Source organism: Sturnira hondurensis, unplaced genomic scaffold, assembly GCF_014824575.4.
Source record: "Sturnira hondurensis isolate 20B ecotype Veracruz unplaced genomic scaffold, ASM1482457v3 Scaffold0008640, whole genome shotgun sequence".
NCBI classification, from domain to species: domain Eukaryota; kingdom Metazoa; phylum Chordata; class Mammalia; order Chiroptera; family Phyllostomidae; genus Sturnira; species Sturnira hondurensis.
The window spans coordinates 22,866,174-22,890,780 of record NW_028081271.1 but is presented as its reverse complement, the minus strand read 5'-3'; the positions used below and the strand labels follow the sequence as shown (position 1 = coordinate 22,890,780).

Sequence of the window (24,607 nt, the reverse complement as noted above, 5' to 3'; positions counted from 1 at the left end):
CACGTGGAAACTGAAGGGAGAGCATCTTGGCAATGACCTGGGGAGGGGGGAGGGCAGATTTTACACCAAAAGCAAAGGCAACAATAGAAAAACAAACGAGTGGGACTATATCAAGCTAAAAATTTTCTTCCCCGCCAGGGAAACCATCTCAGAAGGATGAAAAAAGAACCCATGGAATGAAAGAAGAGATTTGCAAATCATTTATCAAATAAGAGGTTAATGTCCAAAGTATACAAATAACTCATATAACTCAATAGCAAAAAACCCAACAACCCAATTAAAAAATGGGCAAAGTTCCTGAATAGACATATTTCCAAAGAAAACGTACAGATGACCGCCAGGTATATGAAAGTGTGCTTAACGTCAGGGAAATGCAAATCAAAATTGCGATGACATACTATTTGCCCCCTGTGGGAATGGCTGTCATGAAAAACACAGGATATAACAAATGCTGGAGATGTGGAGGGAGCCTTTGTGCCCTGCTGGTGGGAACGTAAGCTGAAACAGCCACTTTGGAGGTTCCTCAAGAAGTTAAAATAGCCCTGGCTGGTGTAGCTCAGTGGATTGAGTGCGGGCCTGTGAACCAGCCGATCACAGTTCAATTCCCAGTCAGGGCACATGCCTGGGTTGCAGGCCAGTTTCCGGCAGGAGCCAGGTCCCTGCAGGGGATGCACGAGAAGCAACCATACATTGATGTTTCTTTCCTCTCTCCTTCCCTTCCCCTCTAAAAAGATAAATAAATAAAATATCAAAAAAAAAAAAAAGAAGTTAAAATAGCCCTGGCTGGTGTGGCTCAGTGGATTGAGCACCAGCCTATGAACTAAAGGGTGGCTGGTTCGATTCCTAGTCAGGGCACATGCCTGGGTTGTGGGCCAGGTCCCCAGTAGCGGGTGTGCAAGCAGGCAACTACACGTTGATGGTTCTCTTTCTCCCTACCTTTCTCTAAAAATAAATGAATACATTATTTTTAAAAATAAACTAAAATACAGTTAAAAAAGAGCTACCATATGATCCAGCAATCCCACTTCTGGGTACATCCAAAGGAAACAAAACATCATTTTCTCACAGAAGTATCTGTGCCCCCATGTTCATTGCAGCACCATGCACAACAGCCAACATATAGAAACAACTTAAGTGTCTGTCAATGAATGAATGAATAAAGAAAGTGTGGCACATAGAAGTACATACACAATGGCATATAATGTAGCCTTTAAACGAAGGAAATCCTTCTGTGTGTTACAACACAGATGAGCCTGCAGGGCATTTTGCTGAGATAAATTAGACAGAGAAAGGCAAATACTGCCTGGTATCATTTAGAGGTAGAATCCCCCACTCCAAAAAAGAAGTCGAACTCGGAAACAGCAGGAACATGGCTGCCCCTGCTGTGGGGGAAAGGGAAACAGGGAGATGGTTGAACGTACAAACATTCAGTCATGAGGTGAACGGGCTGTGAGGACCTAATGTAAGACATGGAGACTAGCTGATGACACTGTATGGCGTGACTGAAATTTGATGAGAGAACTGACTCGTGAGAGAGAGAGAGAAAAGAAACAGAATGGAAAGTCTAGCGGTTACTGTTGAAATGGATTAGACCACATGCGGGGGCTGACAAACAGCATTATCAGAGAATGTTCAGTGCAGGCATTTCAGTTTTCTAGGAACAGGTAATGGGCATTAAGACTGTCCTTCTGGTAGCAGATGACATTGTTTCTACTCTAAGTTATTTTGATATGACCTTCAAGGAAGTCCCAGTTCATAGCAGTTTTACCATCTGAAAACTTTTATAATGTTATGAATAATTCCAAGAGAGTAGAACTTAAATGTCCTCACACACACAAAATTAAAGAACTTTTTTAAAAAGGAAAGAAAGGAAGAAAAGAAACAGAATGGAAAGCCTAGAATAACACCAGCCTTACAAGTGAGGCTGTTTTCAATAAATGCCACCTTCAGGGGGGACTTTACTTGACCAGTGGCATCTTGGAATCTCCCTAGTGACAATTAGGCTGAGCCAGGGGCCATCACTCAGTGGGAGTCTCCAAATGGTTGTTGAGATATGTTCACTCATGTTGCTAGAGATACACAACACATAGCCCAAGGTGCAACTCAGGCAAAACCACCCAGGACGGCAGTAGATACAGCAGACTCAAGTCCTGCCACACAAACACCTTCACTCGGTGGCCTCCTTGAACTCTCTGTGGGCCTCAGGCTTGGTTAGGCCTCAGCCCAGCATCCTGGGAGCATCAGTCACCTACCAGTAACAGTCCTTGTGCATCCTGGCTTGTGACCTGGGGCCGGAACACATGACTCCTCCCTAAAGGACCGTGGAAGCAGGGAGGGGCCTGTGGAGCTTCTGCTTTACTTAAACCCAACCCACTTTAATGGCAACCTGGAATTTACTGTGGGCAAGCCCACCTTTACCAAGGTTCAGTTTCCGTGAGGACGACACAGACCCTTCCAATGAGCACATGCATTTGGATGCTGTATATACATGCTAGATGGGTGTCAGTTCTAAAGTGTAATTTTTGTCTCTATGGTGAATATATTAGATTTCTCTGAAGTTCCTAGTGGTAACTAAGCAGCCACATCTTCAAAGCAGGGGTAAAAATCAGAACCGAGCCTGTCACTGACGCTATCAGAAAGAGCCACAGGAAGATGCGGTCCAGAACTTGGGCCACGAATTTCCAATCTTGTACTACCTGCAAAAGAGGAAAAGACGCTTCCGTTTACAATGCTGGGCAACCATTCTGAATTTATTCTGAGGGACTTAAAAAGAGTAATAATCAGATTTACAGCCCACCAGTTTTCAAAACACACCTAACACATTGCTGGCAATATGGGCTTGGATTCTGCCCCACAACCTCACTAACAGTGCCCAAGCTCAACAGCCTGTGAACACTTTCATCAACACTGAAGGTGTAAAATAGAAACGGCAGCTCATTTACGCATTTGTAGACATGACGGATTGACATAGGGAAAACCTGATTTCTTTACACAAATAAAAAGCCAGTATCTCTCAGTGTGACGCTTCCTGATATTACATTTGAAATGAACCATAAATTTATGAATTAAGAATTTTCACAGGCCAGTGTCACAAGGCTACTTCTTTTCAACTCCACCTGTGGTTTTGATGCTACAGTTCCAGGATGATGGATAGTGCCCAAGAGGGGAACTGACCAGGAGAGGACAGGAATTCATAAGGGGGAGAGGAGGCCAAGTCCCCTTGGGGGAAGAGAGGTTGGGGCTGGGTGGGGTGGGAGGGAATGAGCAACAATCCCTGAAGGGCAGGCCAGAGCAGGAAAAGCATGGAGGCTAGAGAAGTCTGAAGGACAGGCCAGTTCTCATCTTTCATGGGAAAATAAATGTTCTGTATCTACTATATGGGGACTATGTACCATGTCTCAAGTTACATGAAATATAGGTCGGATCTGAGTCCAGAACTGTTTTGAGTCTGAAATTCACACTCTAGCCACACTCCCCCCCAAATCTATAAGCTAAATAACTACACCCTTTTCTCTTACCAAAATATTGGTTGAAACACTATATGTTTACATTAGTTTAAAAATTTGATTCTCTTCCTTTATTTCCAAATAGTATGGATAGAAATAACCATTATCCCATATAAAAATGAGAAGTTAAGCCCTGGCTGGTGTAGCTGAGTGGATTGAGCACGGGCCTGCAAACCAGAAAATGAGAAGTTACCAGAGATCAGCATAGCCTATTGAAAATGTAGAATGGAATTATTTTAAATTGAATTATTTTAAACTGAACTAAGCTAGTCATAAGGAATGGTGCTTAATCCATAGTTGTTTTACTTTTGCTCATTCTGCTTTTGTGAACTTCTTCTTTTTTAAAAAAGATTTTATTTATTTATTTTTAGGCAGAGGGGAAAGGAGAGAGAAAGAAAAGGACAAAACATTAATGTGTGGTCACCTTGTCACACTCCCCCTACTGGGGACCTGGCCCACAACCCAGTCATGTGCCCTGACTGGGAATCAAACTGGCAACCTTTTGGTTTGCAGGATGGTACTCAATCCATTGAGCGACACCAACCAGGGAGTGAACTTCTTAAAAATCCATACCAAAAATAATTTATATCAGGGCTCATTTTAAATTTCATATGTGTAAAGCAAATAGCTAATAATGTCACATTTAAACAATGACAGCATTTTGTTGTAAATTGAAGTGAAAAATACTCATTCTTGCCCACCTCAACAATAGCATTATTAAGAATAGCAGTTCACCCACCTGGCTGATAAAATGCTCTTTCTTCACATGCCTTGAGATGTATCTAATGGAATCAGCAGCCTTTTCCAAGAAAGCAACCAGGACTTTTTCTCCATCACTGATCTGCTTCTGTTTCCTCTTTTCTAGGACTTGACCTTTCATGACCGGTTTACTCTCTTCTGTATCTGCAAAAGAGTGGCCATCCGCGTGGTCCCTCATGCAAAGTAATTTAGGGAGTTTTTGCAGAAATAGCCTCTTAACCCAGGGGGCCATGGGATGGTAAGTTGAAGAAGATCTGTGGTGAACGTTAATGACAAACACGGTCACGATAATCGACAGGGTAACGAAAATCATGATGAACAGTAGGTACTCGCCAATGAGAGGAATGACCTTGGAAGAAGATGGGATGATCTCTTCAATCACTAAAAGAAAGACTGTCAGGGAAACCAGAACAGATGTGGATAGGGAAAGTTTTTCTCCTTCATCAGAAGGTAAATAGAACACGAGAACTGTCAGAAAAGAGAGTCCCAGGCAGGGGATTATCAGGAAGAGGGTATAGAACAGAGGCAGGCGGCGCAGGACGAAGGAGTAAGTGATGAATGGGTAAGTATACAAACCCTCTCTTCTGTTCCCCTTCATCCCTTTTGCATTTAGTATTTCCCATTCTCCATTATCAAAGAAGTCTTTTCTGTCAACATTTTCATTCACCAAAACGAGGTCAACCATGGTACCGTCGTAGGTCCAGGACCCAAACTTCATGGAGCAGTTCTGCCGGTCAAATGGGAAAAACGTGACGTCCATGGTGCACGAACTTTTATAACTGGCGGGAGGGGTCCAAACGACAGTTCCGTTGGATTTCACGATGACTTTGGTCATGAGGGAGCCTTCGAAACGTCCGTCAGCACTGTAGTAAAAGCGGTTTTATTCAATAGTAAGTTGAACACATGGGAGTGGTTTTTTAAGTTTAGTTTTGCCAAATCACTGTACTACTGTATTTTATTACTTTCTCTTTACAAGGTTAAACAATATCTCAAAAAAACCCAATAGTCTTATTACTTAAAGTAGTACATTTCTCTTATTTATTTTACCAACATTAGGCTTTTCTATTTCTAGTCCTAATCTGCCTAGTGTCCTTTAATTTTGCGATACTTACTTTTTTTTTAATTTTTTAAGATTTTATTTATTTATCTTAGAGTGGAAGGGAAGGAGAGAGAGAGAGAAATATCAATGTATGGTTGCCTCTTGTGTGTCCCCTGCCAGGGGCCGGGAACTGGCCTGCAACCCAGGCATGTGCCCTGACTGGGAATCGAACCGCGATCGTGTGGTTCGCAGGCCCGCGCTCAATCCACTGAGCTACACCAGCCAGGGCTGTGATACTTACTTTTCAAAGAGAACTATATCCGGAAGCCAGAGAGATTCTGACGGGACTTTAATTGAATGAATTCCACCATATTCATCAGGATTCCAGCGTAATTTGTGGTCTGTCCATTCCTGCATAAAATTAGCATACCGTGATTTTATTCTGACCATTCATTGTTTTATACTTTGAGGTCTTTAAGTTTATGTTCATTTACTAACCCAGTGTTTTATTTTAAAAGGGCAAATTCATCAGCTTTAGGTTTTATGACCCTCTTTGTAGCAACTGGAAAGCTAGGACTCGAGTCGCCTGGGGCTCCGGTCTTGCCCAGGCCAGCACTCCCGTCCTGTCTAAGAGTTTCTAAAATTGCCAGGTCTACCTCAGAAGCAAGGGGCTCAGCAACAAACAACACTGATTCATAATCCATTTTTTTCAGCCTGTTTTCTCTTAAGAAACAAAAAGCAATAAAATTCCGTTTATTCTAGGTGTCTTGGTCCATTGATATTTTAATTTCACAATGAAAGGGACAAGTGATTTTGAATGTCACTCAAGAGTCTCGGACAAATATCCACCCACTATGTCAATATGGGACACTCAGTGTCTGCTGACTACTCTTGATGACATTGTAGCTTTTATCCAATAAAATAAGTGCTTTCCAAGAATTTTTCCTAAGTTCTAACCTGAGCTTATTTTGTGAGCACCCAATTATAATGTTTAAGTATATTTCTAATATTGTTAGCCTCCAGATGCTTCCATATTTTTCTCATAATAAGATGAAATCATTTAGCATGTTTACAGGGGCTGATGGATCCAGATTAACAAGCCGAGCCATTAATTGATTTGATTATGAAAATTAAGAGGATGATACGTGGATGACCCAATTACAGTAGAAATGGACTTTCTTAAAAAGGTTTTGGATCCTGTATCTCATGAAATCTGACCTGAAGATTAAATTCTTCTCTTCTACTGTCCCTCATGTGGACAGCTGAGTAATGATGTAGGATAATATTAAATGGCATTTCAGAAAGTTAGAAGGGTATGCCCATTGCAAAGCTTCCTGGAGCCCAGTGATGCCAACTTTGTTATTAAAAATTCAGGAGTCAGCAGATGGATAACTCGACTGGATTGTAAAATATTAAAATAAACATGATGCCTAAAAATGATAGAACTATATACTCTAGATGTGACATTACCTATTTTAGACAGTGTTTGTGAGGCTCAATCTTTGAAAAACAAATTAAGAAGGTATGAGTCTTAAGAAGCTACACTCTAAAGGATAAAAAATTACATGACTATTTATTGAAAAACCACGCGTATGAAAACTGACAGTGTAAGAGTCCAAACTAATGAGGTATTTGCTTGGTGCTTATAGGCTTAGTTCTTTTTTTTATTTCCTTTCCTCTGCCCATTTGGAAAAGCAAATATAATTTCATTCTTATGGGTAATTTGTCTCTTGCCAAGGAGACTTTTACCATCAACAGCAGGTCTGAATCCCAGAAGCGCTGAAGGGAACTCAGAGAAGCATTTTTATTGGTTTCTTTCACTTTCACCTCATTTATGGTTTTAAATTTTATTTACAATGAAACTCGCTCTTGTTGTGTCCACTTCTATATGCAAACAGTTGTATGATCGCCGACACTATGAAGATATCAGAACAGCTCCATTGCCCAAAAACTTTCACGTTCGTAATCAAGCCCTCCCACACCCCCAAGCCCGGGAGACCACTGGTCTGGTTTCCAAGCCCGTAACTTTGCATTTTCTAGAATGTCATACAAACGGAATCATGTAGTAGATAGCCGTTTGATCCTGATTTCTTTTACTTATCGTATGGATTTTGGATTCTTCTATGTTGTGTCAATAGTTGGCTCATTTTCATTAGTGAATGGTATTCCATTGAATGAATACACCACAATTTATCCATGCACCAGGTGAACTACTTGGATTCTTTTCAGTTTTTAATCACCATCAATAAAGCCACTGTAAGCATTTGGTACGGTGCTTTGGATGAACAACATTTTCTTCTGTAGGGTAAACACAGTACCTAGGAGTGGGACGTTTAACTTGGTACGAAACTGCCAAACCATTCCAGGGTGGCTGCAGCATTTTGCATTCCCACTGGCAGTGTCTGAGAGTTCCAGGTGCTTGGCGTCTTCTTCAGTCTTGGTATGGACACATTTTGTATTTTATTTCATTTTTATTTTTAAAAGATTTTGTTTGTTTATTTTTAGGCAGAAGGGAAGAGAAGGAAAAAGAGAGGGAGAGAAACATCGATGTGGGATTGCCTCTCGCATGCTCCCCACAGGGGACCTGGCCCACAACCCAGGCATATGCCCTGACTTGGAATCGAACTGGCAACCCCCGATGCAGGGGCTGGGATGAGAACAGAGTCACCCAGGGGCTGTGGAGCCCAGGGACATCCAGGAGGAACGCCAGGCCCTGAGGAGATTGCTTGAGCCCCTGGGTCAAGCTGCATGTAAAGCCAGCCTTGTCCTTGGACTTTTCAGATTGGGAAAGTCAATGACTTCTGTGTATGTGTATGCCGGTTTGGGTTGGCTTTAACGTCGCTTGCAACTGCGAAGTTCCCAGCTGATCTGGGGAGAATCCGAGCAGAGCTTGAGCAGGCAGTGTGCTGCAGGCACACAGGCAGCGAGCCCCAGAGGACACGTGCTCGGGCAGATGGAGCGACTGCAGTCGTGCTCTTACGTTCTAGCTCATCTTCGAAAAACGATGGTGGTGAGCACAGCTAATGAGTCAACCCCACAGGACCCTTAAGGTTATTGGAAATGAAATTGCCTGCTTCTCGGACCTAGTTTTCTCTCTTCTCCGGGCACAGCCAGTCTCTCCCTATGCCCAGTTCTGCCCTGCAAATGAGAGAGGTGGACAGCTAACACCCTGGAGCCCAGGCCTCGGTGCAAATACTGGTCTTGCTTACTGGCCTTCTGACAGCAGCGTGCACAACTGTAGCCAGAGATAACACCAACGGAGTGCTACAGTAGGGGGCTCACAGTCTAGGGACATTAATGCACCCCGCAAGTATGCCCGGCTTGTGTTCTCACAGAACCCACCACCACCGTACTCCCAGCCAATAAATAAGTAAGTAAACTAACAGACAAATAAAAAGTATACCTGTGGTCCTTGATATGCAGGGGGGCTGGGTGCAGTTTGGGTGTAAAGATACTGAACAGCATTGTGGGTAGGGAAGGCAGTCTTGAGGAGCTGACATCTAAGCTGAGACAGGAAGGGTAAGTGTGGAGTCGGGACAGGGAAGTCTGCCATGGAGGGAACAGTGTGTGGGAAGGCAGATATGGGTGTGTGGACGAATGAGGGGTGCGTTTGAATCCTTGAGGAGGATATAAAGACATCTACAGGAAGCTGATGTTGCGTTCCTGGCCAGTAAAAAAAAGGGGCCCGGTGGGACTTTTGGTCAGTGTTACTGGGTCTAGTGCAGCCAGAACAGACAGAGCATGAGAGCCCTGAGTTCCACATGCAGATTGTCCTTGGCTAGTCACACTCCTCTGTGTGGGGTTGAGAGTGTCACCCCTCACAAGCTTGGTGTCCTTTCTGTAGCCAGACCTGGGGAATCAGAGATGCTGCTCCTGACCATCCCGTCCAGAGGGGCTCACCACATTTCTACTGGATGTGCGTCCACCGAGATGCTGGCTGAGCCCCTGTACCCCAAGCTGACCACATGCATGTGAGAGTCAGCAAGGTCAGGATGAGGTTGCAGAGCCCAAATCCTCTATCTTGTCCTTTAAGAAGCTGTGAGATTTTCTGGGCACTTTCTTGTTGTTGCAGAATCCCTGGGGCATCTGGAGATGAACCTCCCGCCTCTCTCTTCTTAAAGTACAAGATTAGAACAGTATCCTGTGTGCGTGCAGCACATTCCCGCCAAGCTTCTCACAGCGCTTTGCAAGTATCAACTCCACTTTGCACAGCTCCCGGGCGGAGAGCTGAGTTAGTGCAGGAAATTTGAGAGCACCTGGTGTGTCAGGGCCAAATGTCAAAGTTAATCTGCCACTAAGAAAAAAAGGCAAAGTACTCCAAGTCTAGGTTTCTTAATTCCAAAAAGTACAAATTCAAATCCATGTCATAAACAGTCCCTTAAAACAGTCTTTTCTTACATATGTTACCTGAAATATCACTCATAAATGTCTAGCTATTACTACAGTTCAGAAGAAAATTTTATTTAAACTTAAATCATAATATTTTTACCATGAATAAATTCTTCAAATTATTCTTAGTTTAATACTAAGACAACTTTATAGTAAGAGACAAATATTCCTTGCTCTTGCTTTACTTTGCAGCCTTTGGGACAACCCTGGGAAGTCCAGTTACCTTAAGGTCAGATGAGAAATTCTTAAAACCAAATTAATGTTGAATCATTTCAATCTTTAAGACAAGAACACGACATATGCTATGTCTTGTACTCCCATTTAGTCCATGAACTGTCCGTGCCGAAGGGTGAAATTTGTCACTCAGGATGAGAAAGCCTACAGAGGTGGCTCAAGGAAATGACTCTTACTGAGCCCCCATCACATGCCAGGTAATGTGTGAGTCACATTCACATACGTGGTCTCCTCGGACCTCCCCGGGCACTGTGGGGTGGGCACTGCTTCCCTTTGATAGATGAAGAGACCAAGGGTCGGGGAGGTGGAATGACTGGCCCGAGTTGATGTGTCCTTCTGACGCCTAACTCACTCTGCGCGATTCTTATTCAGGGTCCCCTTGAATGAGAAAAACATGCTGGCCTCTCTCCTACAGAGAGAGGCCGTAGGAAAGGTGGGAAAATAGGATGGTAAGTAAAGGTCAGAGATGATTGTAAGAGCCACTGCAGACTGTATGAGAAAACTGGACTTTGGGGAGGTCGCCCAGCGCGGCACAGCAAGGCTCTCACTCCACGGCAGGCCTGTTTCCTACATCTCCTCAAAGACCAGCCCCAGGGGTCTACCCAAGGAGATCTTCATTATGTTGGCTGAACTTTTTGTTGACCTAAAACGGGAATCAGCTATTGCAGGAACAACACTTAAGGTGTTGGCCTTGGCAGACATGCAGGCAGCTTTATTTTCCTCGGGTTCATCACGGGGAGAGGAGAGCAAACTGCTCTCAGCTACATGCTGCTGGCTCTCCAGGAATCTCATTGTCCCGTTGGCGTTTACGCCCAACAGTGCCTAGCCCAGTGCCTTACACAGTGCCTAGTACATAGTAGGAGCTCAGTAAGTGCTTGTTGAGTGGGTAAACTTGACATCTGTCATCATAGTGATTATTCACACGATACCATCTAGGCAAAGAGTCCACCCTTGGGTCCTTAATGAAAGGTTGGTTTCATTTCCCATTACCTTTAAGGGGCTTGTGACGCCGTTTTCCCAGGCCTGAAAGTGACAAAGCAGAATCTGAGTGGCTAAGGCATTAAGTCCCTGCTCAGGCAGTTTCAGGAGTTGGAGTTAATAATCTATTTATAATTTGTAAGGTTTTAATTTCTCTCTGGAAGCACGAGGGAGGAAGACAAATGAATCTGCAAAATAAATCAATGAAATGAAAATAGCTCCACATAGAGGTCTTTCTCAGGATGTCACTAAACTTGTCCTCGATAAAGTTCTTGGTTGAGAGGATGGAAGAGGAATGGCTGAATATACCAACGGAGAACTATGGAAATAAAGGGTAAGACAGAAGCCTTAGGTAAAAACAAACAGTTTTGTGTGCCACCATGAAACATGCTTTTGTTCCAAAGAGGTTGAACTTTATTCTCTCCATAAATATAAATTAGGGAGTCATTTTCAGTGTCTGGGAGGGAAATGAGAAAAGAAGAGGGTGTGATCATTCCTATCTTATTTTGGCAGAGTTCTACAGCGTAACTAACTGGAAAGAACTTCCAAGAGGCCTGCTCTGCTGTGAGAGCTGTGGCAAGTCTCGCTATTGGGAATGCTAGTCAGGTGATTCACAACTGCTTCACGCTTTTGGCTTGCACACTCCTATTGATTCCGTAAGAGCCAGTTTGAGTATCTCCTCCCCTTGGAAGCTCTCCCTGATTTTCTCCCTATCTCATTTTCATTTTTGTAACAACATAGTACCTTATGTACACATTCTTTATAGTGTTTATAGTTACTTTTTTAATACAATCAACACTATGTTCTCCCTTTAAAGGCAGAGCTGTGTTTTACTCTTAGTATATCCAGGATCTAGCAGAGTGCCTAGCACTTAGTAGGCTCTCAGTAAATCCTGTGGGATGAATGGAAGATACTGTGAACCCTTATGTCATTCTCTCTTCAATGCCTTTCTAGGCCAGCTCCATGAGATGTCCTGGGAACTGAGGAATAGAAGCCTTTGAAGACCAAGACTAGGAACTACACAGGGACAGCACCCTGAGAACAGGACGCCTTCCATCAGCTCCTCCAGTCTGAGGAAGTGGGTGATTTCTTCATATAACCTGAACTGCACTTATCAGCGCGGAATCTCGGATAAGTCACTTCAATTCTCCACACCTCAGTTTTCTCATTCGCAAAGTGGGAGTCCTAACAGAACTTACACTATAAGGTAACTATGAGAATTAAGTGATTTTGTTCTCATGAACACTCAGCATAGTGCCTAAGCACTTAGCACTCAGTAAATATTAGGTATTATTGTTACTAGCTGCTCTGAGACCAAGATCCATCTAAACACCAATTATAGTATTTTTAACATCGATTTTATTGTGCTTTTATCATGTTTTCTTTTACCTTTAATCTTTTTTACCTTTAAAAAGATTTTTTAAAAAAACCCATAATAGAACACCATGGCAGAGTTCCCTACTCCATGCAGCCTTCCCTGACTGCCACTCATGCCATAGAATTCACCTTTTTTTCTACTGTATCACTGTGCTGTAACATAGCACTTATTGAATGATGTCTATTGTGACATTCCACTCCAAATCCAGTCTCAGATAATATTCTCTGCGGGTCTATGGAATTCACAGCTGTTCCCCTACTTTGACTCTTATGATTCAGAAATAGGTCTTGATGTTTAGTACAAGGGATGGGTTTCCCTCCTGAACCAGGGAAACTCAGGTTCCCACCAGATGAGTTACTAGACTCTTCTATCCCTGTAAATGGGGACGATGGTACCTGCTTCGCTAATCCAGGGCGACTGAGAAATGTAAATAAGAGAGATGACAACCTTTAGCAGGTTAAATGAAATCTCAGTCTATTATTCTCACCAATTCTGTGAAGCGGGGACTCAAGTCAGCAGGCTGGCTTTTCCAAGTGCCACACGGCCCCTCTCCTACAGATTTCTCTTGCTCTGTTTTGGGTGTTGGGGATCTTTGGATTTTGATTCTGTCTTCACCTGGAGGTGTTCACCAGGCCAATGGCTTAACTTTCCTGGGAGTCATTTCCAAAGCTTTCATCAAGGCCTGAGGAGCCTGTGGCTTCTACCCTTCCTATATAATCTTATTCTCTTTGGCTGAAATGCTTTCTTGCTTTCAAAATGCCAAGAAAGCAAAAAGCACCTGCGATCTCAGTATTACAGAACAAGGGTCCCTGGACCAGTGTTTTACGTGAGAGAATAATCTCACAGAGCAGATGCAGAAGGCAGTGTGTGTGAAGCAGCAAAGGTTTGTTATTTTATTTTTTGACTTCTTCAACCTATTTATATGTTAACAGAAAGTTTTTTCTTCTCTCCCCTGCAGGCTCAAATACAGGACTTCTTACTGATTTTTATTCACTCAGAATTCCTCCATATTTCACAGCTTCTAAAGTGCAAAAGTAAGATAAGTCACTGAGGAATGGGATAGTTATATAGAAAAATAGGATTATCTAAATTGTGTTTTTATATCTACAGTCTCAGCTTATTATTTTCTCCTGAGCATTTTTATTTGCAAGTAAAATACGATGCAAATCTATTTCATAACTTGCTAACATAGCTACCAAGTAAAGCGTCAGAGAAATTGAGAGTAGTAAATGGAATACTAATTCTCTAACTCTGATAAAAGTTTAGTGACACTGAATGAAGCCCATGGAACCTCCTCACAACTTATGTCCATTATTCTTTGTAAACAACCAGCAGAAAGAACTAAACAATGTCTAGTAAACCAGAATAGATAACTAACTTATTTGAATTTAAAGAAATGGAAAATATTATGTAAGTATGTTAAAATTAAGTGAGATATTTAAGATAGTCCCACCAGGAAGATTTTAAATCTATGGGAGATTAGGTAGTATCTGGACATTCATTAAAAACTAGAAATTACTGCCCTGGCCAGGCGGCTCAGGTGGTTGAAGCATCGCCCTGTGCAGGTTTGATCCCCCGCAGGGTGAGCACCAGAGGCATCCAACGGCTGATGTTTCTCTCTCACATCAACGTCCCTCTCTCTGTCCCTGCCTCCCTTCCTCTCTCTCTAAAATCAGTAAACACACCCTTGCATGAGGATTAGAAAGAAAATAAAACAAAAAAGCAAGTAATTGCTACCAAAAACAAAAATGAAAATAAGCAGTTAAACCAACCTTCTCTCCTCCTACCAAGGTAGTGAGAGTATTTGGTTCTCTCAGGTCACCTACTCAGAATTGAGTTTCCAAAGGTAATGGTTTCCTGGCAACTGTGGACCTAGCTCCTCCGAACAGACGCGTCTGTTCGGGAAACAGGCGGTAGTCCAGCTCAAAGCAATCACCCAAACAGAGAGCTAAAGACCATTCAAAACACACTTTTCATTATATCGGAAAAACTTGTACTCGTTGTCTTATTTGGGTTTCACTTTGCTCTGAGGTTGACAGTGGGCGGCCTGCTGCCCTCTCCTAGTCTCTCTTTCTAGGGAGCAACACAGCAGGTTGGGGGAGAGTTTCCCCGCGGGGGACCAGCGGAGTGCGGGAGAATTCAGTGTTGCTGATTTCCTCATCCAGTTGCAGCACCTTCGACTGGGCAGAGTTGCACCCTGGAGCCTTCGCCCCTTTCCTCCACGCCGCCCAGAGACCAGTGCCCAGGCCTCCCTGTGCACCACCCACCCGCCGCTCCGACCGCCCTGCAGGGGCGACCACAGAGGGAGGCTCGCCCGTCAGGGTCCAGGCCTGCTCTCTGACTATCGCCGAGGAAAATAGCAAACTAACAGACTCAACCACGCCCAGACACCTCCCCAGGAGCCTGAAATGCTCTTTAAAATCATTACTTCTTAGGTGGGAGCCTTTCTCGATAGAACGGAAGTGGTTAGTTCGGCAGACGGGATCCTGGGACTGACATTTACCTGTTTGAGCCACACGTTTGTTGTCATCAGCTGGTTCTTTTCATCCTAAGAAAGTGACAATGAAAAGGTGCAAGTTCAGTCTAGGTGAAGTTCATCTCGGGTTTGGGGGGTCAGAAAAGAACTCCGAGTCTTACCTTGGAGGAGATCAAAGTGTAAAGGACTCTCAACTTAATGACAGTTAAGTGGCACAAGATCTTAAAATGTTATGCTTATTTGGCTTAAAATGAAGAATGACCACTGAAGCAAGTAGCAGTTCATTGTGGTGACATTTACATATAATTGCATAGCCCAGAAAGCACTTTCAGGGTGCCAAGTAGAATGAAATATTAGCTAAATTGGAGATGGGCTTTGCATGGTTTTCTGGGAGGACCCTAGGGGCACCGTGTCAGCGGAGGTGCGAGAGTGTATGCGCATGTGTGGCGAGGCGGGGGAGTTGGGTAACCCAGGAGGATTATTCTGGGACTGTGGAGACCGCAGCAAGATGATTTTGCAGGACATAGGCTGCTTGCAGTTCACTGATTTTCCAGGAACGAAATCCTGGCTTAACGAGTTTAGCAAGAAAATCATCAGAGTGCCGAAGCGTGGGCGAGGTCAGGGACAGGTATGCGGGCCTAAGGCACTCCCGGAGGACCGTGCGGTTGCCGGGGCAATCGCTCCAGCGTTGTCGTCATCTCTCTGCCCTCTGTCTACGCAGAGGCCGCTGCCAGCCCTCCACAGCTGGCCGGACACTGGATCAGCCCCAGGCTCAGTTCTCCCTCCTCTCTCGCCTCTGCTCTTCACCCTGGGTGGTCTCCCTGGGCACAGCAACCCGCCAGTGGCAACGCCCACCCTAGCAACCAATAGCCCCCTCCAGCAGAAATGTCCCACACCAACAGTGTTGCAACGGAAGTGTAGCCTGTGACACTTCTCGTTCATTCCCCGGGTCATGTCACTGGCTTCTCGGGGCAGATTTTCTCACAGTGAGTTACATTTGAAGTCGAAATGTCAGACGTGGGGAAAGAACACAACACAAAATCTCAGACTCACAAACAGGTTAAGGAATGCATGTTCTTTTTAGGTTGGTGCCAAGAGTTACTCACCACATCTACGAGCTGAGATATTTTCAATCCAAAGTATACTTTTATGGTGTCATTAGAATTTAATACAGGGCGAACCCATTTCTGATAACCGTGGAATAAATGTCTGAGGAGCGCGTCTTCGTTTTCGACGATTGAACTGGATTCTGCAGGGGCTGCAAGAATCATGAGGGACCCTGAATTAATGGGAGAGGTACAGCGACCACTTTCGCATCCGGTGGCCTAAACCATCCTGTATTTCTCCACAGCCTAATTCAGCAAAGACAGTTTTGAGGGTAGCAGGGTTCTCTTTAACCATTCTCCAAGCCCAGGGCACACCGCTAGAAAGAGTCTGTACACATTTACCCAGAACTTCACTCTCACAGGATCTTCTCATCACGAGGTCAACACCTTGACCCCAACGATCATCTACAGTCACCCCCATACTCTCTACCTCCCGTCTCACCCCCTCGCACACATGGCTCCCTCCATGTGCCATTCACCGCCGCTGCGCCCTGTTTGGCTCGTTTGTGTCCCTTGTCCCATTTTGTTGTAAGCACAGATGGCGGGGCCAAAGTAGGTTTGCAGTTGTGAGAACGTGCAAGGCAGAGTTTATCCTTGTATTATTATTTGTTTGTTGGTGTGTTGTTTTTCTGTATGGACAACTCCAAGCCCACTTTGCCCCACTCTGTATTTGTCATTATCTGTCCTTGAACTCCGTGAGGGCAGGTACAAACCCATCTCCGTTGATGATCCTTTTCCAGCACCTAGAACAGTGCCTGGCCCACAGCACGCGCCCATTTTATATCTATGTGACCAATGAGCCGCTGCAGGGCACGAGCCGGGACCGTTTCCAGCCATTCAGCAGGTTATCTGATGAACACCTGCCCTGTGTCCTGTGCTGTTCTCTTGCCTTCCTCCGGAGGGTGTCTTCCCTCAGGGAGACCTTTGGGGGTCCTCAACCAGGCTCGACACTCTTCTCTGCCCTTAAATGTCTGAGAGCCTAAAAAACACCCTAATTTCAAGCTTTAACCCTCCAGTTGAAGAAACAGTTCAGGAAGGCAGTCTAGAGATACATTTTGTTTCTTTTCAGTGCTCTGCTGTCAAATTTAAAACACGGAAACTCTTTGCTGTTGTTTTACCTATAGGCCTTCTCTTCGTATAGCCAGCGTCCTATTGATAGCCCAGAGCAGTTCACTCTGCACGGTGTGATTCACCATAGAAAACCCCTTTTCCCTGAACTGAGAGACACGTGATGAACAATGATCACCTGTAAGACACCCCCAACTCTACCAGATCAAATCCCTAAACTTCTAAGTAGGAAGAAAAGCATAACAGCACAGGCTCTCCGTGTGTGCATGAGCCTGTAGCTTTACCAAGGGGGTAGCCATTCAGAATGAACACACAGCGTTCCTTGGAGCGAACAGGGGGGCATGGGGGAGAGAGCCTTTGTGCTCGGTCTGCCTCCACAATTTTCTCTCTCCCTTTAGAAAGTGCATTAAAATGCAAATGAGGGATAGAGATGCAACCATGCATTTGTGCTTATTTATTTAAAAAGCTAATCGTTCTCCAGCTTTGATGCTTCAACACTCTCAGCAAGCAGAGCTGCATTAAGGAGCAGGTCAGCTGGGTGGCTGCCAGGGCAGCGCCCGGTAATGGCCCTAAAACCTTACCAGAAATGGAGGGGGAGGCGGGGCAGAGGTGGTCACTTGTTCAGGCTGAAATTTGAGAGTTCCCCTACCCCTCATGCCACCTTAACTTCCTTCAGAATACACTGCAGCCGTGACTGCTCCCCTCCGTCCCCAGTGGGGCCACCCTAATCCCAAACTGCATCATCTCGCTCTTGGATTCCTGTTCTCCTTCCTAACCTCTCCCACCCTCACTCCTTGCACAGTCCATTTCCTGCCCAGCACCTAGAGCCATTTCTTGTGTGCATCTGGTGCGGTCCCAGCTCCCGGGAGTGCCAGAGAGAGCACTGACCTTCCGGGAGAGCTCGGTGTCCCAGTTCAGCCCGGTGAGTACAAATTACATAAGTCCCTCTCTCACAACAGATGGAGATGCTGCAGGGGGGCTGAGACTCTGAATAGTGCCTGAACAACACACACACACACCTTGAGCCTTTATAATCTGGGACATGTGAGAGGGATCCTGGAAGAGCAGAGATTGTACCTTGGAACGCCCTTTCCTGGCAGGAGAACATTACTGTCACTTTGAAGGGAGGTGCAATCGCGTGTGGTGGGGGGGACTTCTAAAATGAGGACCCTGACATCCCAGCATTGCCACTCCCCCAGCCATCCCGTCTGTGAAGATAGTTGGGTCCAAAGGGAAATAAACAGATCCGCTCTTTCAGGGGCCTGTGTACGTTTCGATCCATGTTGCCAATGTCAGAGGGTGAACTTCTGTTTGCTTCAAGGATGAAAAAGCCCAACTCTGTACTGGCTGTTACGGGCTGAATGTTTGTGTCCCTTCAAGTTCATATGTTGAAGACCTGACCCCTGTTGTGACTGTATTTGGAGACAGGACCCATAAAGAGGTCATTAAGGTTAAGTGGGGCCATCAGGGTGGGGCCCTTATCAAATAGGATTGGTGTCCCCATGAGAAGAGGAAGAGAGACCAGGGATCTCTCTCTCCACGCACTGCACCAAGGAATAACCACGTGCAGGCACAGCCAGACGGCAGCTGTTTACAAGCCAGAAGGAGAGTTCTCACCCCAAACTGAACTTTCTGGCACTTTGATCATGGATTTCTAGCCTCCAGAACTTTGAGAAAATAAATTTGTTAAGTCACCAGTCTGTAGTATGTATTTTTTAAATCCTCACCTGAGGACATTTTATTTTCATTGTGTTTACAGAAAGAGGAAGGGAGAGAGAGAGAGAAACATCTGTTGGTTGACTTCCTGTGTGTATTGCAACTGGGGATCACACCCTCAACCTGGGCATATGCCCTGACTGGGAATCAAACCCATGATCTTTTGGTCTACAAGACAACGCTCCAATCAACAGAGCCACATCGGCCAGGGCTGTAGTATAACATTTTAATATGGCAGCCCAAACTGACTACTACAAATCTGTAGCAACCAAAAGAGACAAGAAAGAAAGGGAAAGAGAGAGAGAGAGAAATGGGAAGGGAGGAAGGGCCAAAGGTTCAGTGCTTTCACCTAATATCTTCAAGCTTCCTGAAAGTTCTCAGAATGGAAGCTGAAGTGATTTGCGTTACTGGAGTGGACACAGAGCACAGCCCGGGGAAGGTTTCTGGTTTGTCCTTTTGGTGAAACAGAAAATTATGAGGAAGGGCGAGTGCTTTCGCCATTGATGCTTTGAGGCCAGGGCCTCGATAGATGGGTGATGACGTCCGGTGAATGAACAAAGGAAAGAGCAAAGGCACAAAGGCTGTAACGGTGCCTTCTGAGTACAGGGGATGGAGGCGGGTGACCCTGGCCCCCGGCTCCAGAGAACGCAGAATGACAGACATGCTCATGATCTCCAGGACAGGTGGTATCTGTGCTAAGGAATAAATGGACTCCTGAAAAGCTGTGTGTGAGCCAAATTTTTGCAAACAGATTCATACTTTACATTAATTGACCAGATCAATATTCTAAGATAAATTGACAAAGTCAAGAAACTTCTCTTGGAGGGTGAGGACCGCCTCCCACCCCAAAGTCAGCTTTCTGACACATAGGGGTAGAAGAGCATTTGCATTTATAAATACTTTCAGCGTTAATTAAACAAGAAGAAAGAGTGAAGTGATAAAGCAAAAACAATAAAGCTGGAAAGGACCTCCAGGATGACCTAAGCCCCTCAGTTACAGGTACATGACAGGGAAGTGACTTGCCCAGCCAGGGTCGCCCACTCCAATTCATAAGGGAGGGTGGGGCCTTCGGACTCCCAAGGGGACAGTCTGTCCACCAGCCCGTGAGATTCTCCGAGGCCTGAGGAGACCAAAGGCTCTCCCCTGTACTGTATTCGTCTTCCCGCCACATAACAACCATTCCACAATTCACTTCTGCAAACATGTGTTCGTTGTCACTGCTATTTTTGTTGTTGTGTTGCAGCAAGCACTGTGTTTGCCAAGATGCTTTACTGTTGTTGAAAGCAATCTATTGCCGGAAGGAACATGTTCTAAAACTGGGTCTTAGGGAGACACTCAGCACTGGTGACTGTGTCCCCTGGCCCTACGGGATTCTCCCTCTGCTGCAGCTGGCACCCGGGGACCTCTTGTAGGGGCCCCTCTCTCTGTGATCGCTGTCCTTGGAGGTGGACGCCCAGTGCTTCACAGTGGCGGAGAATTCCTGTTTCAGATTCAACCATGGTCTTCCCGCATTTCCTCGGTCGAGTCCTGCTTTGCACATCCCCCCTCCCCCAACACACAGTCTAACGCACATCTTCGGAGGGTGTGAGCTGCCTGTTAAAGCTTTTCACTACATCTTTTGGTAAAAGGGGGCATTTTGTTTGTCCCCTAAACCCCAGTTCTTCCCCTTTCTCTTCTCCTCTCCCTTTCTCTGCTTAACCTGTCTCATTTTTCTTTCTTCAAATATTTCCCTTGGTACCGGACAAGCAACTCCACAGGCTGGGGGGAGGGGGGCAAGAAGGGGGAGAAGCTGAGAGCGAGGCCTGCCCCCAGCAGCTGGGACTGGGGCAGAGAGGAGCTCCCTGCCTGCTTCCTCCGGGGAAGTGCTCAGGAGAGCACACTGCCCTTGGCTCGGGATGCCGAGTCTGTTGCCAGACTTGTCACTCCTCACACGGGGAACCCAACACATATTTATTTAACACTGAGAGGCACTGGACTCAGATTCAGAGACATGAATTCTGGTCCCGATTCCAAGCCGTGTGATCTTGAGCAAAGCATTTAACCTCGCCCGGTGAAAATACAGAGTGGATGGTTGGTAACGGACCTGCAACCCACAGGTCCTGTGCTTCTGAGATCTCAGTGTTCTCAAAACAGCCACACAATGTTTCCTACTAACATTAAAGAGCTGCCGCTCCCAAGGTGCGGAAGAGAGACAAAGTCTGAGTGCGCCATTGGCTGGGGCACAACTGCACTCCTGGCTGCCAGTTAGGGCGACAGAGGAGGCATCCAGGTGAAGGTGACCAGGGCCATCAGGGACAGCTCACGAGCCACTCCCAGTGAGGAGGGCCGAACTCTCAAACCCAGGAAGCTGAATCGGGAGACATTTTTGTGGCCAAGTCTCCCAGGGGTAGCTTGAGACAAAGACATTTTTCTTTGGAACCTATGGGTTGGCCTTGTGGACTCTATTCATCTTGGCCACGCTTCCTTCCCCTTCTTCAGGCTCCGGGCTGCCCTGCTCTCCGCTCCCCCACCCCCCGCCCTCCCCCCACATCAGCACTCGCCTTCCACAGCAGGTTGGCAAACTCACTCACACTGAGGTACGAACAAGGGATAAGGTTTGATAGACGCAGCTGCCCATGATTATTTATGGTGCTATTGAATACCATAAGTTTATTGAATAAACAACAAACCACTGTTTATTCTCAGCTGGGAGAGTAAAGAAACAATTTAAGAATTTCAAACCTCAGCAAGTACATTTGGGAGAGGTGTATTTTTTGTTTTGATGCCTTTTGGTGTATTTGGTTTTGTTTTCCATGATCTCCACCTTGTCCCCCCCCAAATCATCCCACAAATATGGCAGCCTTTTGTGTCAACACACAGAGCTATCCTGCAGAGTGAAATCAAATAATAAATATTTAGTGGACTCTTCCTAGCAGGGGAGGTTATTAGAGTGGTTTTGATTTATTCCCTCTTGCCTCCCACATGCTAGAACCATTCCTGGGATACAGGAGATCCTCAACACATACTTCCTGAATGAATAAACATGCATCGTCCTGTGGTAAGAGTGATGGGAAAATAAGTTAGATATAGCCCCTCTTTCCGGGAGCAGACACAAACACACAGAGCAGGATTTAGCAGTATAAGAAATGTCACGTGGCCACGCACCATTATCCTTTTCACCGAAGTCAGCAATATTAAAAATGAGGGGTTGCCCCTTGTCATCTGTGTGACAAAAAGAAACTATGTCTTTACAATGACAGCAAAGTGAAAGAACTTAAAGAAGAGTGATACAGAGCTAAACGCAGAAATGAGTCCAACGGACCTAGAAACAGTCACAAATGTGAGAGTGTCACTGGGGTTCTGCACAGGTTCGTTGCAGATCAGTGACTGGTGCACACAGTGGAGGACACATGGGTTACAGTTTATGTAACAGTTACTATGCACAGTGGAGGAAGCATGAGTGAACCCAGAGGGTTTGTGCTAACTACCCTTGCTAACCAGTGAGACAGTTTCCCTAGAAGAAGAATGACAAGAATCCATCTTTTCATAGTAAATAGAATACTCTAGTAAGTTAAAGCAAAAACAAAACCAAACCCCAAAACCCAACAACAACTTACTATTAGAGGCATGTACACTAATTGTATGCTAACACACAGAGGTTGGTTATTATTTTTATGACTGGCAAATAGCATTTCAGACTTCGCAGAGACCAAATTTAGTGACATTTGAAAGTGGGTTTGAGGCTGTCTGCACTTGGAAATTTCTGAGTCCCCAGTATGAGGAGAGGCTGTGATTTCGATGACAGGACAATGTCTGTCTGTGTGAGCCTCATGGCCCAGTGACTTTGAAACTGAGGGTTTATTTCAGAACTTGGGCAAATCTATCTCGGGGCCTCTGGTTCTCCACCTGAAAACTACAATAATCAAATGTGGCAAAAACACTAGTAACAAATAAATATAAATTACTAACGGAATGATACTGTTCTCTCACCAGCAGGCTCTCCCAGCTCTAACTAGTTTCCTGTGCAGTGGAAAGAGCTTTCTGTTCTTAAGTTACATAAAAAAGTGAAATGATTTCAAAACCCAGAAAACCGGCAGGTGCAAATGACCACTTTCTCCTAAGTTTTCAGTTCACTTCCTTTTTCCTTTTTTTCTTCTCTCTCTCCCTCTCTCTCCTTTAATTTTCCCTCTATCTTTATTAGAAATTTCTCTATTTTGAGGAGGATAATAGTCACAGAAAACTCATACATGTTCATAGGCATTTGCAATATATCTTTGTCTAATTGTTATGTGCAAACTCACTGAATGTACCCACATACACAAATGTATTGAAGTATATATATATATATATATATATATATATATAATCTACAAAATAGATTGGACAAAAGTATTTAGGCATAGATAAAGTGATTACCAGTAGATACAATATAAAAATGCCAATCTAATAAGTTTCTGTGCCAAATATTTTAACAATTCTGAGTAACATTTAGTGCATTTGGTAACATTTTTCTGCTTTTATATCTTCCTACCAAACTAATAATGCTCCAGAAAGGATAACACAATAAATGACAAAAGCATAAACATTATGAAATTCATAGTTACAGTTTCTTTAGCAATATACAGATTTTATAGAATTATCACCAAAGCCACCTTCTAAAGGTTATCCTAAAGATACCCATGCATTCCATTTTGTAATTCTAAGCTTTTTTAACATCATAGTCTCACCTGCCTTGCTTAATTAACTCTGCGAGTGTGAAGTTCTAATTCAGTTTGACTTGGGCTTACCTGAGGAGGTGACACGGACAACAGTGAGCACCAGAACAAAACCTGCCAGCGTCATGATGTCAGTCTAAGAAGGAAGATTTCTTGTTAGTCACAGAGTATTTCCATCAGAAAAGGGGGTTTGCGAGGAAAATGCAGCGGTCCAGAGTGTGAAGTGGACCCTGCAGGGGAAGGAGACGCCGGAAGTGGGGTAGAGCAGTCTCGGACCACTTCTCATCAGCGTGATGTTTCCTAAAGTGCACTTCATTGATTTCCAGGCAGCTGTCAGGTCGTGTAAGGCTAAAACGTGTCCCTGGGTCCTAACTCCTGACTTATTAATTTACTCTCTTGCAAAGAGATGCAGGGCAATGCAGGCAGGAGGAAGCTGGACAACTTCCGGATGCTCTGTGGTATTTTCTCTTATGGCTGGAAGTCCATGTCAGGGAGAAAGGCTGTGTTTTAGGAGGGGGACCCCAAAAACACAGAATTTATTTATAAAAAATTGTGTATTCATTCTTACACATTTAAACTTCAGTCACCTTCAAAGTTCTCTCCATTCGATGCAATACACCTATTGAGGTGTTTTCTCCACTGCTCAGAACAGTTTTGGAACTCATCAATCTTGATGCTTTTTAGAGCTTTTGCCATTTTTTGTTTCACCTCTTCCACATTGGCACAAATGTTTCCTTTTGAGGACTTTTTCATCTGGGAGACAAAAAAAAAAATGTCACTGGGGGTAAGATCAGGTGAATAGGGAGGGTGGGGCACCGGGGTCATGCTGTTTTTGGTCAGAAACTGCTGAACACTCCGTACCTGTGGGCAGACGTGCTGTGGATCACCCATCATGAAATAGGCAAATGTGTTAAAAGAGTCCTAAAAAGAAATTTCACTGAAGCCAAACGCAGCCTCTCACAACAACACCAGCTGGTGCACTAATACAGATGGGTGCCTAGAACACTCATCCGGATGGGGAAGCCTGTGCTACAAGGGGCCCGCCCTCCAGGAGATGGTTCTGTCTTCGTTTGTTTTCCCACATAGTCTACGTCATGGGAGTTAGTGAAAAGTGTCTTGTATTTATTGTTCCTCTTACTATCTCTTCATTTTGGACTCACAGTGTAAGACTATGAATACAAGGGGGGTCAAAATGCACACATTTCCAGCTATTACAGTAAGTCCAGGGGATGTAATGCCCAGCATGGCCACCGTGGTTGGTAAC

At 44.8% G+C, this 24,607-nt stretch overlaps 1 protein-coding gene across 2 annotated transcripts; it reads right to left on the bottom strand.

Annotated features, from left to right (window-relative positions):
- Positions 1-1,024: 1,024 nt before the first annotated feature.
- On the bottom strand, positions 1,025-23,683 carry CHRNB3 (cholinergic receptor nicotinic beta 3 subunit). 2 transcript variants are annotated; one of them, XM_037055482.1, is made up of 6 exons: positions 23,416-23,683; positions 15,866-16,017; positions 14,787-14,831; positions 5,606-5,715; positions 4,246-5,128; positions 1,025-2,696 (listed from the first exon to the last, which is right to left on the bottom strand). In XM_037055482.1, exons 1-6 carry the CDS (start codon positions 23,468-23,470, stop codon positions 2,562-2,564), a joined length of 1,380 nt encoding a protein of 459 aa, XP_036911377.1. In that variant the 5' UTR covers positions 23,471-23,683; the 3' UTR covers positions 1,025-2,561. The 2 variants fall into 2 exon arrangements, with proteins under 2 accessions (XP_036911377.1, XP_036911379.1); XM_037055484.1 differs by lacking the exon at positions 14,787-14,831.
- Between the last annotated feature and the right edge of the window lie 924 nt (positions 23,684-24,607).